The sequence below is a fragment of the Thamnophis elegans genome, chromosome 6 (genome assembly GCF_009769535.1).
Source record: "Thamnophis elegans isolate rThaEle1 chromosome 6, rThaEle1.pri, whole genome shotgun sequence".
Taxonomy (NCBI): domain Eukaryota; kingdom Metazoa; phylum Chordata; class Lepidosauria; order Squamata; family Colubridae; genus Thamnophis; species Thamnophis elegans.
The window spans coordinates 35,227,490-35,241,958 of NC_045546.1; the positions used below are offsets into that span (position 1 = coordinate 35,227,490).

The 14,469-nt window shown below is 41.1% G+C and overlaps 1 protein-coding gene across 4 annotated transcripts in view; it reads right to left on the reverse strand.

The window, feature by feature from the left end:
* Positions 1-14,469, reverse strand: part of CD47 (CD47 molecule) — an 84,110-nt gene that overhangs the window by 47,693 nt on the left and 21,948 nt on the right. For 3 of the 4 annotated variants that reach the window (XM_032220019.1, XM_032220020.1, XM_032220022.1), the window contains exon 3: positions 3,008-3,034. The exons of the other annotated variant lie outside the window; for it this stretch is intronic. In XM_032220019.1, the coding sequence (XP_032075910.1) occupies positions 3,008-3,034 (27 nt within the window). The remainder of the gene's footprint in view (positions 1-3,007; positions 3,035-14,469) is intronic. 4 annotated transcript variants of the gene reach the window in all.

Genomic DNA, 14,469 nt, shown 5'->3' on the forward strand with positions numbered 1-14,469 from the left:
GCTTGAAGAAAGGGATCTTCGAGAGGGAGCCCCCCTCCCCACCTCCTGATCCAAGGCCTCCTCACGCCCAGTAGGGCCTGCACCCTGCCCCTGGGGAATCTCCGCTCCCTCGTCCATGCCCCACTCACGTGCCTGACGAAAGGAGCAGGAATCGGCCTCCAAAGTCCCACCTGAGACCAGGGCCTGAAGCCTGTGGGGAGACCTAGGCTCAAGGCCTCTCACTAGGCCGCACTAGGCCCGTCGATAAAGGCAAGGCCTCACGCACGTGGCAGCCTCCAAAATGGCCGCCGGAACTCCGTGCGCGGGAGAAAAGGGCTGGAAATAATCACCAGCAGCCCAGCCAGGCTTTCTAGCCGGCTTTACTTTAAAATTAGCAGGGAGAGTCACACGGCACACACACACGCTCTCCTCCCCCTGCTCTTTTGTCCCCAGGCAACACAAACAAAGGAGCCTGCAGCGAGGCCCCCTACGGAGCAATCAGCTGTAAGGCGGGCCGCTCGCTCCTCGAGGCTCGAAGCCACCTGTAACTTTTCTGCTGCAAAAAAACTGCTTTTAAGCAGCTTAAAGGAGCCGCACCCCCGTACCCGGGGACAGGCGAAGGCTCCTGGCCTGCGTGGGGGGGAGACTAGTGCCCCACTGGGCCCTCCCCAAGCCGCCCGAGGCAGAGATCTGTCCCTTGGGGCCACAGCAGATCAATTTAGAATTTAAAAGGATTTAAAGTGCCCAATTAGCCAAATAGGAATCAGATTGCATAGAACTCACCCAAAAGGAGAAAACGAAACAGAATCCTAACAAACTACTCTACAGAACTTGGACCAGACTGAGAGAATCTGGGGTAGCAATGGACAGGCACCGGTATTTATAGATTCCTCTCAGTCTTGGACCAATCAGGCTGTGATAAAACCCACGTGTGACCATTCCCTCTTCCCACTCTGGAAAATAACTGTGAGGCAGGAATTTCCTCCTTGTCCAGTTGGGCCTGAGTAAAGAGGGCATCGCCCCAAGCCAACTGGGAAGGCTGAGTCACTGGTGTCTGGGCATGTGGGACCTGGGAAGGTATCTCTAAATCAACTGTTCCCCAGGCCTTGTGAAGGAGGGACTTAAGCAACAAAGGAGGAAAGCAACCCGAAATGTAGAGGATCTGGTTTGGATGAATCCTCATCCTCCGATATATGTAAGTCCCTCTGAGGCTCCTCCCCCAACAGAAAACTTCACTAGCCACTCAAGGTGAAGCAGGCCTGGCCTCCATGGGAGCCCTGGCCTCCCTGCTGTGGATGGAGTTATGCCCTTTGTTCCCAAGTTGCTTGGCTGGGGCCTTATCCTTCTGGCGTAAGCCAGACACAATCTCATGGGAAATGGCCTGTGCAATGATTTTCTGCATGCGCTCAGGAATGTCCTTCATGAAGTCCTTGGGGGAGGGATTCATGCCTGGGAGGAAAATCATCTCTAAGGATTGAAGATCCCTGTGGGCCAAGGGAGCATGTGGGATCATGTTGGACACAGAGCAACCAAATGGATCCCCCTGGAGTTTCCCCACATCTCTCCCAGACAAGGGAGGAGACAATGAAATTTCCCTTCCACTCCTGAAACGTTGGGGGGAAGGACAAAGGGAAAGAACCGCCCTTCCCCTATCAGTAGATCTGGATCTTTGGACAGGTGGGCTAACCCTGTGGTTTGCAGAGGCTATTTGTCTCTCTGCTCTAGCTATCCTCTTTTCTAGGGCCCTCTGCCTGTGTTGTTATCCCTCTCCACTGCTTTGGATTGGTGTTGAACCACAGGTGCCCTGCCTTGTTTGGACTTGGACGTGGCCTTCCTGGGAGGGCTGCCCTGGCTCTGGGCGCTGGAAGTGCCTGCCTGCCTATTGGGGCTGTTGTTGGCCACGGCTGTGGCTGGCTCTCCACTCATGGTCCTTTGTGTTAACAGCGGTGCTCCAATTATGTCCTTGGCTCTGGCAGCCTTCTGCGGCTCTATCTTGCCTCTCTGCTTGTTGCCGCCGCAATTTCAAAGCAATCAGCTTATCTCTAAGCCAATCGCAGCACTTTCCACGTGGCAGAGCTTAAAATGGCCACCGTGATGTGGTCCGGCTGTCAGAGCTCCAAAATGGCCACTGTGCATTGCTGTGAAATTTGCTGAGGCTCCGCTGCTCGCTCCTGCTGCTTGTTTAAAGGAGCCACGCAACCTCCGCTAGTCTAGAGAATTCCTCTGCTCCCTAATGCCAGTAAGGTGAGGGTTTTCCCCTTTTGTGGTAAGGCAACCACATAGAATAGGGGGCTGTGTTAGAATGCTCCTCTAGTAACTCCCAATATTGTTAGAAGTTAGTTTTACACATTGATGTAATTTAAGCTTTAATCCAAAGACTGAGGAATAATTCAGAAGTGGAGCCAAGGAAAATAAATCCTCTCTTAGATCAGACTGAGTTAAACTGGGGCCAAGGAAGAGTAGAGTCATAGGCGTGGCTTCAGAATAATTGACTCAGTCTCTGGACCAATCAGGGCATGAGAATAACCAATCCTGCTGCATCCATGGAGAAAAGGGTAGACTCTTTGGACATCCTTTTCAAACATAGTGCTACGTCCTTCCACAGAACATAGCAGTGCTTGAGCTAAATCTACTGTGCTGCCCAAGGGCTGACAAAGTAAACCTCACCAATTCTCTGCTGGCACAGGGATCAGGGGATACCAGGCACTTCCTGCAGGAACCAAGGCTTCTGCATTTCCTCAATTGCAGATTTTGACCCAGTTAATGTGGTAGTATTTATACCACAAACTATGATTGGATCAAATATGCTTTTTGAATTAAAGAAGTAATATGTTGATCACCCAATTCTGCCATGACAATATTGAGTACATTATGATCCCATTCTTAATTTCTTTTTAACAGCAGCTGTGAAAGAAGAAAGGCTGATGCAGTTGCCAGGCTAACTGAAGTGGGAGGACTAATTCAGAAAAATTGTCAGAAAGAGTGAACAAGCCTTTGTGCAGCTTCATTTTCCAGATATTCTTCTTACCGATTTCTGATGACTTATTTAGGAAGGCTGTAAGGGGGGAAAAAAAAACAGGGACAACTCTAATTTCTATGTTTGGATATGGTTAATATAAGGTACAATTCATTAGCCCACTGAGTTTCCCACCGCACTTTGTTGCTAGAAAAACATGGCCAGTCTTAGGCACAGATAAATGTCTAATCTTCAACTTGTCAAACTAGTTCCGACTTCAAATCTACTTTTTTTTTAAAAAAAAAAAAGCAAAATAATATTTGGAAGTGGGCTACTATTACATTAACTGAAGCTATCTCCATTTAAATCCTTTTAGTTTTTCACTTCACTTACCCTATTTGTTGATCTAAACCTACCACCAAGTTAATCTTTGCATAATTCTGGATCAATATATAGATTCAGGCTCAATTAATGACAACGTTCTAAATTCATCTCAAATACTTACAGAATTGATGTTACCACAGTTTTCTTACCATCTGATACTTTCTCTATAATATCACTTATTCCATGAAAAAGCAAGACCTTAAATAAACTACAATAGATGAAAGATATGAAAGGGAAGTGGAAGAGGGGACCAGCTTCTGTCTATTTATTATGATATAAGAAGAATATACCGCATAGAACCTAATGACAATTCATAAAGTTTCACATATTACTTCTATCTGTTTGGGTGGATGGATGTAACATTTTTATTGAAGTTTTGTCCGTGTAAGCTGCCTGGAATCACCAAGAGTAAGTTGGATGGCCATTTATTTTTTCTTTTAACAACTCTAAATCCCTTGCATTGGGGTGGAGTTGGGGTGACTGAATGGAACTAAGAGTTTAAATGGCCTGATGTCTATGTGGAGCTCACAGCAGATATATTCTCATTATGACCAGAGAGAGAAATATCTGCTGCTACCTGGGACCGAACTCACGGCCTACTGATTGTGAGGCGAGAGCTCCACCTCTAGGGGGTGGCCCATACATGTTCTTAAATAAAATAAAATGTCAGCAAATAATTCTAGCATGCAAATAAGTAAGATGGAATGTAGATACCTCCAGACAAGACTTCAACTGAATAGTCATTGTATCCTCCTGTCTTTTTTTAAACTGAAAGTGTACTGTTTTTCAGGGACACAACCAATCCAGAAAAAACAGGACAGTGGAGGCTTTTATGCTTTTCACTATACAGCAGTTATCACTTAATAACTGTTTGAGACAATGACCCTTCACCATTGTGATGGTGTTAAAGAAATAACTTCACCACCAATGCCTCCATCAATGAGCTTTGCGGGTCTGTAAAGCAGAGGAAAGATAAATAAAATCATAAGTACATAAGTCACATAATATCTCACTTAGTGACTGCATTGCTTAATGAACGTTACCAATCCCACCTTTGGTAGCTAAAAAGGACTACCTGTATATAATGGGGTTATTTACAGCAGGCACTTACAAAAGATATATACTATACAATACTGGTGTTCACTTGGTGTCAATTTCCTTCTACTCTACCTCAAGAGTTTCTATTGTATTCTGATTTTTTAAAGACTACTTTAAGTGGTGTTTCGAACTTAATGTATCCCAATCACAACCAAATTGGTGCAAAATAGAAAACGTTTGGTCCTTCCAATATTCAAGTGTTGGGATGAGGAGGGCAAGAAATCTGCTAATTAGAACCATGCCGAGATGAAAACTCTGAAAATATACTGTCCAGTGTCCCCCAGGTAGTGTACATATGCCTAACTTTACTCTTTTATTCATGGCATAGCACTATACTTTTTTTAAAGGAGGACAATTGTTTTGTATGTAGAGTTTTTTATGATACATTTTTTCATTATTCCGAAGCACAGCTGGCTGCCCACACTTCTCAGTATAAAAAAAGCTCAATGGAAGATGCTCCTTCACGGTGGTGTTTAAATGAAGTATGGAAAGACAGAGATGCCGTACACCTTGGACAATGGAGCAGGATATTTTCAACTCTCCCCTACCATCTCCTACATGTTAAATAAAAATATAACACATTAAATTCTTAACACTCAATATTTCAAAGAAATGTATTTATTTAGGTAAAGGTAAAGGTTTCCCTCGCACATGCATGCTAGTCGTTCCCGACTCTAGAAGGCGGTGTTCATCACTGTTTCAAAGCCGAAGAGCCAGCACTGTCAAAAGACGTCTCCGTGGTCAAGTGGCCAGCATGACTAAATGCCGAAGGTGCACGGAATGGTGTTACCTGTCCATCAAAGGTAGTGCCTATTTTTCTCCTTGTATTTTTACATGCTTTCAAACTGCTAGGTTGGCAGAAGCTGGGACCAGTAATGGGAGCTCACTCCGTTACGCAGCGCTAGGGATTCGAATCGCTGAACTGCCGACCTTTCTGATCGACAAGCTAAGCGTCTTAGCCACTGAGCCACCAAATGTATTCATTTAATCCTAAAATACCCATGCTGCTCCATTCCAGACTAGCCAAATTAAATTGTTTCAATTTACATCAGAACTGATTTTAAAAGAAATATTTTTTTCCTGCAGAGTACCAGGTTTTATATTACTAAAACAAAAACTAATGAAAAAACAATTAGAAGACTCAAACAAGGACCTAATCTCTTGCCTCTCTCAAGATTAGCAACTATCAGCTCTAGACAGGTGGTCTCTGATTTGAATGAATCAAGAAAACCATAGAGGAATAAAAAATATCCTATCCACATGAAAAAATTATTCCTGGGATAAAACTGGGATAAAAATGTTACACTACAGATGATTGCAGAAAAGCGGTTTAAGAACAATCATCTGAGTTTGCTTTCTTGCTTTCCTTTCCCTTTTAAGCCTTTTTCCTCTTTTCTGCCTCATCTTTACATTGCAAGCCTTCAGGCAGAGAATGTCGTCGTCTTCTTTTTTTTTTTACTGACTTTATGTAAGCTCTCTTAGAGCCTTTTGAACTGAAGAAGATATAAATACTTTAAACCAGAGGTAAGTGCAATCTGTGCTCTTAATTTAATTTCAAATTTCTGGCCCATTACACAGAATAGGGAGGACGTATTAGGACAAAAATCAAGATGGGAATGTTGTGTTCAGCAGAGCTTCTTAAAGACTGTTCAGTAAACAACTATCAGTAAAATACCTATACTGATATAATATATATACTGATATATTTTACTGATCAGCATATAGTTTATTTGCAAGCCTGGAAGGGGCCTGTGAATATTGTTGTTCTTTAAACTACTAACTTTATTTTTACAGTATTACATCTCATAGGACACACTTGAAAGTCTTTGCAACAATAGCATGAATTCCAGGTGTCCAGCATTTTAACATTTCATGTCTTTCGCTTGTCTGAACCTGTTCTTCACCAAATCATGAAACAAACTCCTTGTCCCGAAAAAAAAACACTTTTTATTTGGCTAATGTGAATTCCTAGCATTCACATCCAGCAAAGTCTTGGCAAACAGTCTTTCAAGGGTGAATTGCAAATACAGACATTATCAGTCCTTGGATAGCTTCCAGCAGGGGTGGGTTTCTCGCCCCGTTCCAACCGGTTTGGTTGGAACGGGGCTGGCGGCGTCCTCGTGCACGTGCGCAGTGCATGCATGCGTACTAGCATCTGTGCGATGCTCCAGCTGCTCCTGGAGGATCGCGCAGGCACTGTATGCGTCCTGCGCATGCGTGGAAGCGCAGAACTTGTCAAAACCGGGTAAGAAACGCGGGCAGGCGGGTGGACCCTTCGGCGTTCCCGGAAGTTACTTACTTCCGGGTTCGCCGACCAACCGGTTCGCGGGGACCGCTGCGAACCGCCTGAAACCCACCCCTGGCTTCCAGGCACAACTTTGAAAAATGAAATACTTGAAACACAGAAAGTCTTTCTGTGAGGCACAGACTCAGATAAGCAAATCTTCACACTAATAAACGAATTAAGTGTCTCCTGCAAACGCCACTCCTTTTTTGCTTCTATTTGTTTCCTATGGGAGGCATCATTTAGCATCCACTTGTGCCTTTACTCCCGAGTCGACCCCTGTTCCTTAATTGTTCCCTTTCCCTGACAGCTCTGAGCATGCACACATCCAGGAACAAGTTCCAGCTGTTCTTCTGTCCCACTTATCTCTGACTCTGATAACTGCCAGATGGCCCTGGCCCCATCTCTGCCTCCAACACAGAGCACTCCTCAGAGCCTTCCCCACACTCCAGGACTGCCCCATGTCTCTCCCCAACCCCCTCACTGTCTAAATCTGCCACCAGCTCTGCTGGCTGCTAGAGGGCCACAATAGAACCGCAGACTATATAGGAAGCAAGAAAGGACTTCGGGAAAGAGCTAGCTTTGAAATGCCTAGGTGTTTCTAAATATCCGAAGCATCCTGTGGCCAACCTGCTTCTTACCTTCTCAAATGTTGGAAGAAGAGGCCAAAGACTGAACCAGACACACAGTAACATGGATGAAGTTTTATAAATGAAAACTTATTTGCATTGGGCCCAGAAAGCACATTGCTGATCTGCTGCATCAGCCCATTCATTAGCAGGAAGGCCAGAAAGTGCAGATATTCTGACAACTGCCAAAGGAGCGGGCAAGATGAGAGATTCCATTAGTCGGCAATAAGAGCCTCATGTTTAATACGAGTGCCAGCGGAAGCTAAGAATTTCCACTGTTTCTACAATTGATCAAAATCATGTAAAACCTCAAACACAGATCTAGTATCAATATATATACTGGCCCAGTATATATACTGGTATCAGTATATATACAATCTTCAGCAATTTCACAAGCCCTATTAAAAGCAAAGATGTCTGCAAATTAGACAGCCAGGCTAGCTACATCAAAGTTCTCCCCATACTTTAAAAATTGCTGGAAAGTGATTAACTGCAACCCTTTAACTCAGGCAATAAAAAGCCAATAGGTCCTCAGCAAAAACTCTCACCTTACTGAGAGAAAGTCTTTCAGAAAGCCTTTTCTTGTTTCATTCCCCCAGTGTCTTTTCTTTTCCTGATAAATCAAACAGTTGGGTAAACATTCAAAGTGTGTGTGTGCACACTGCCTGTCTTGAGTGCTAAAAGAGAATGGGTGAAAAGGGGCAGGAAGAAGGGAAGTGTATAAAAAAAGCTGAATTGATTTTGGAGGTTTGACTTAACCATCTCTTCTTTCTCAATGTATTGTAGTTTTAAATTAGTATGTTTGCTTATTGTTTTTCAATTGGCAATGGCCTTTTTGCTTGCGACACTGAGGATATTTTTTCAGATAAATAAGTTTTTGAACCATTTTTCTCCTTCGTGCACCTTTCATTTAATAAATTAAAAATCAATATAAGTTCCTTGCAGCTATATATGTACAGATTCATTTTTCAATGTTTCTATCATTTGGTTGAGTTTATGTGAGTTGTTTATATTGTATCATAAACAAAGTTTAATGATTAATAAAGTTGATGCGAAAAGAAGCTTTAAACCTTCGCCTTGGTAACTGGAAATTTGCACATGCTCAGCTATTATAATAGGGATTTTATAAATGCCCCTCTCCTCCAACCCTTGCACAATTAAACCTTTTAAACCTGTGAAACCTCCTAAGAGGGATTTACTGCATACAATTGGATTTAATTTTGTTTTATTCTTGTGGGAGATATACTTAATTTTTTAAATTCATGCTCTCACTAAGAAAAAACAATGGATTCTCCCAATGGATTCTTCCAGTGGTCACAGGAAGATTTCTTTCTGACCCCACATTTGTAGAGATCCTCTTTTTTATATGGTAGCCATGAGATTCCAACAAAGAGGAAGATAATACAAGAAAAGATTTCATCTCAGGAAACATTTTTAGTGTGCTCTTTCTCCCTACAAACTTCTGGCACAGAGAAATCTTAATATTTACTGTTTTATCTTGTAATACGTTCCTTCCTTCCCTAGCCTAGATGGGTGGAAAAGAGGGATACAATTTCAGGTTTGTATTTATTCATTGGATAAAATAATTTTAAAGTGGGTTTTCATCAAAGATTCTTTTATTACATTTTCATTTTCCTTTATACAATCACTTAAATGCTGTGCAGTTAAAAAAAAAAAAAGAAACAATAAACAACTCATAACACTTCTATCCTACATACACCCTTCCTTCTACCCCTCCAACTTTCATTTCCCCCTTCCAACAATCCCCTCTTCTACTTCCCTTCCCCCTCAGCCATTCCTTTCTCCCCTTCCCACCATCTCACCCTCCTTACATTCCCTTCTCACTCCCTCTTAATTCCCCCCTCTTCTTTCCCTCTACACCTCGCTTCGGTGTATTTCTAGTATTCATTGGTCTATTTGTTTTATACTAAAACAAAAGAAAAATAAAAGGAAAAGAACGAAGAAAAGAAAAAAAAAGGAAAAAAAAGCAACAGTATCCAAGTGCATTCATTGTTCTGAAAATTGAGTCTATATTTCCACCCTCCCCCCCCCACCCCCTGAACCCCCCTACCTGACCCCCTTCCGACTTCCCAGGTCCCATTCCCGGCATCATTCTTTATCAAGCAAAGTCTGGAGTATATTGAAACCAAATAGATTAGAAGTTACAAAATAAAAAAATAAAAAAAATAAAGAACAAAAAAGAAAAGAATAATAAAAAGAAAAAAAAGGGGGGAAACCCCCCCCCCAAGAAAGAGAAGTCAATATACTCTCTAACATTAACCTCAGCTTCTCATTATTTTTAAAATCTTAAACAATATCTTTACCTGCTTCCGCATATAAATTCTATACCTCCCATCCTGCCTTTACCCGTGTCCGCATATATATTTTATCCTCATCCATTGCTCCTCTCATATTTACTCCACCCTCGTGTAGACTCTCCAGATAATCTTTCTTAACCTTGTATTCAAATAACAATTTATACAAAAATCAGCTTACATTCTGGATCAAGGTAATCTAATTGAACTTTCACTACCCTTCCATCTACCCCACGCCACCCGACTCCATTCATCCCAAACCACAATCCAAAAAAAACTACGATCTCCGCTCTCCTCGCCCCAAAGAATAGATCATGCGCAGTTTAAATTAAGATTCAAACAAGTCTTATATAAGTCCCATACAATATTTGTCCAAATTCAGCACCGCTTCTTTCAGTCTCAATATCTCTTCATCGGTATACAGCTTTGTCATTTTATACCAGACAGGAGTCCTGAAATTTTATTCAAATTAAAAATTTAAGAAGTATTTTAAAGGCATAGCTGGATCTTTATTCTTTACTCTTCTGCCCTTCCGGAAGGGGAAAGCAACACCCTCCGCCTTGTAGCCACATGTCCCGCTACTTATCTTCTCCTTCTCCTTGTCTTTCTCCAAGTCCGGGTGAGTCAGGAAGTCCCGCCTTCAGAGTTTTGTAGTAAAAATCTCGGGCTTCGCAAACAGAATTGAGACGATATTTTTGGTTCTCAAATGTGACTGTGATACCAGATGGCACTTCCCATTTATATTGTATCTGAGAATCTCTGAGTTTTTCAGTTAAGAAAGTGTAGTCTCTCCTTGCTCTTAATATTTGAGATGGTATTTCTTTAAAAACAATCAAGTCCTGTCCATCGATTCGCAGCCTGTTATTGTAGAACTTCTGTATTATCGCATTTCTGGATTCTCTTGTGGTGAAATATATAATTATGTCCCTCGGAAGCTGTCGTTGTTTTGCTACACACGAGTTCTGGCGATAAATTTTTTGAATCTGCCAATCAAAGTTAAATCCCGGACTTCCCACCGAACGTCTGAAAGCCTCAAAAAAGGTCTGTTTCAAGTTCTCCTGTTCCTTTTCACGCAATCCTCTGACTCTTATTGCAAACGCAGTCTTATTGTAATTTATCATAACGAGTTGTTTTTGAGCATTTTCAACTTCCTGTTGTAACGTTTGAATTTTAGATGTCAAATTAGAATTAGTTTTTTCCAAAAGTTCCAATTTGTCCTCCATTTCAGAAACATAATCTGTCATAACAGTCATAACTCTGATCGTATCTTCCCTTGTTTGAGCAATCTTGGCGTCCAGTTTATCATATAAGTCCGATAAAAGTTGTTTAATTTCCTGTCTGAACTCTTTAAGGGTTTCAAAAAGAAATTCTTGCGTTAAGAGATCTCCAGTAGAGGGCGTGGGAGGCAAGGGACAAAGCACTGCATGGCCAATTTCTGGGGGGGGAAAAGATAAAGTGGACAGTGAACAAACCTGGTTATGGTTAACAACAGGTACATTAAAGAAAGAAACAGAGTCACTAATCCTGGCTGCGCAAGAACAAGGTATCCGCACAAATGCCATTAAGGCCAAAATCGAAAAATCCTCTGATGATGCCAAATGAAGACTTTGCAAAGAAGCTGATGAAACTGTTGATCACATACTCAGCTGCTGTAAAAAAAATCGTGCAGACTGATTATAAATTGCGGCACAATTCAGTAGCGCAAATGATCCATTGGAATTTGTGCAAAAATTTTAATATTAAAACAGCAACAAACTGGTGAGAACATCAGCCTGAAAAAGTCACCGAAAATCAGATGGTCAAGATCTTGTGGGATTTCTGTATACAAACGGACAAAATACTGGTGCATAATACACCAGACATCACACAGGTTGAGAAAAATAAGGTTACAATCATAGACATTGCAATACCAGGTGATAGCAGGGTCGCCAAGAAGGAACATGAAAAAATCACAAAATACCAGGACTTAAAAATTGAAATTCAACGACTATGGCATAAAACAGCAGTGGTAATTCCAGTGGTAATTGGCACACTGGGTGCTATTCCAAAAGCACTGGAATTATATTTAAAACAGTTAAAAATTGACAAAATCACCATCAGTCAAATGCAAAAAGCCGCACTACTTGGATCTGCACGCATATTACGAAAATACGTTACGACGTCCTAGGCCCCTGGGTGGGGCCCGACTAGTAACCAATGCCAAATCCGGCGAAACAACTGGCTGCTGTGATACATTTGTATAATAATAATAATAATAATGTTTATGTTTATGTTTATTATAATTTATAGGCCGCCCTTTTACCTGAGGGGACTCAGGGCGGCTTACAAAACACGGGAAAGGGGGTACAAAGACAAAAAACATAAGACAATACATAATATTAAAAAATAGGGCACAACATTCATTCATCATTCGGGAGGGGACGAACTAAGATTTTTTATCCCCAGGCCTGACGGGATAGCCAGATCTTAAGGGCCGTGCGGAAGGCCTGGGCGGTGGTGAGGGTGCGGATCTCCACGGGGAGATTGTTCCATAGCGTCGGAGCTGCAACTGAGAAGGCTCTCCTCCGCGTAGTCGCCAGTCGGCACTGACTGGCGGATGGAATTCGGAGGAGGCCTACCCTGTGCGATCTGATGGGACGCAGGGAGGTAATTACTACTACTGCTGCTGCTGCTGCTATATTTGATAAAATTCAGATTTCTTCCCAAAGAAGTTCACCCCTCACAAAATAACTTTTACACAAAATGGTGAACACATTATCTAATGTCCAGAATTATTAAAATGTTACTATATCATTTTTATAATTATGCATTCATATTTCTAAATGCTACATTTGGTACAAAATAAAATAAAATAAAAATAAAGATGTTCACAGTCATGTAATTTTAAAAGACTGCACATTTTAATCATGGGTGGGTTCTAGCCAGTGTTATGGCTGGTTCGCTCGTGTGCAAACTTCATGCACATGCGTGTGCTGGATGCATGCTGCATGAGCATGCACATTCAATGGAAATTTAAAAAGGTGATGACAGTGACCGATGAACCGGTTCGGGGGTGTGGCCAGCCTGGGTTGCTGCCAGTTCTGAGACCCAGGCAGGCATATCACTACCAGTTTGGCCGAACTGGGCCGAACCGGAAGGAACCCACCTCTGATTTTAATCTAATAATCCAGATACAACCATAGTTTGAATGTGAAAGAAAGTCAAAAATCTAAGTTTTGCTCTTATCAATTTATTCATCCATAAAACTTATTTTTCTGTGTCCTGATTTTCAGATAGGCAAAAGGAGGCGACACAGCATGCATTAAAATCTCAAAAGACTTGGGGAAGTTCAAGCTTTGCAGAAATATAAAAGGACTTTTAAAATGAACTGGAATAAACAGCCAGCAGCTGCTGAAACACTTGCTTTATTGCTTCAAACTCCATAAAAATCATATTTTTCCATTTTAGAAAAAGTAAGGGGGAAGAGAGAGAGACAGAATTAAGGAATTTATTTCAAGTTCATTTAAATATCTCTAAAAACCAAAGATGAAACATACTTTAAGTTGCTCCTGGCTGCAAGATTATTACCTGCTTCCTTTTCCATTGAAGGTAAAAGTAGAGACTAGTTTGATTTAAAGTTGACTCTTAGTGACAACGTGGAACTATTCATGTAATTTTTTTGACAAATATTCTGAAGCACTGTAGTTTTTGGCTACTTTCAATAGGATGTTTTATAATCTTTAGATTCTATCCTATACCCCAGAATTAATGATAATCCTTCACATAAATAATTTGACTCTCTTAAAATTCTGGAAACTAAGCCATCTAGGTTCTGAAGCCTACTTTAAGCCTCAAATTCCAACTAGAGTTGGTTAATTAAAAAAAATTAGTATAATGAATGTAGATGGGAAAAAATCTTGTTGGCTGTTATCAGAAAAAGAACTGGAACAGGAACTGAGCAAAAAGGAAGTTTGGCCCATATAGTGTAATCTGCAGCTACCATCCTTAAGATAATTGTTTCTCTTAGGACTGGAGGAATATACTATCACTTCCACTTCCACCTTCTATATATTATGTGTAATTTATTAATCTCAAACGACTTACTTAGCATATTTTGTCTAATATGTGGTTTTATTTTAAGGAACTTTTAAATTTTGCTCACTAGCTACAGTTCTTTGCAGTATCCAAAGTAATTGCAACATGATATTTACTGAATGGTATTACAGTTCTTTGAATCAAATATATTCAGTTGCTATGATGTGTCAAAACACAGATAGTCCTTGACATATGACCACAATTGAGCCCAAAATTTATGTTACTAAGCGAGACAATTGTTAAGTGAATTTTCCCCCGTTTTACAACATTTTTGCAGTTGTTAAGTTTGTAACACGGTGAATCCCATTGGTTTTGCTTGTCAGAAGTTTGCAAAAGGTGATCACAAAATCCCAGGACACTGCAGCCATCATAAACATGAGTCAATTGCCAACTGTTTGAATTTTGATTATGTGACTCTGGAGATGCTGCAATGGTCGTAAGTGTGAAAAATAGTCATAATCACTTTTTTCAGTGATATAACTTTGGAGAGTTACTAAATGAATTGTAAATCGAGGATTACCTGTAGTGCAAACAACAGTACTCCTTGTGACACTCTATGGAACATTGGACTTTAAAGAACCAGAAAAGAAATAATAGTGATGTTTGGAACTTTGATGTTGGAAAAAACAATCCCTAAGAATTACATAGACAGCTAAGGAAAAATCCACCCACAAATGACCAGACTCAAATTATCTGACTTTGGACACATTATGCAAGAACTTAATTCTCTACCGAATGCTGAGAAAGATG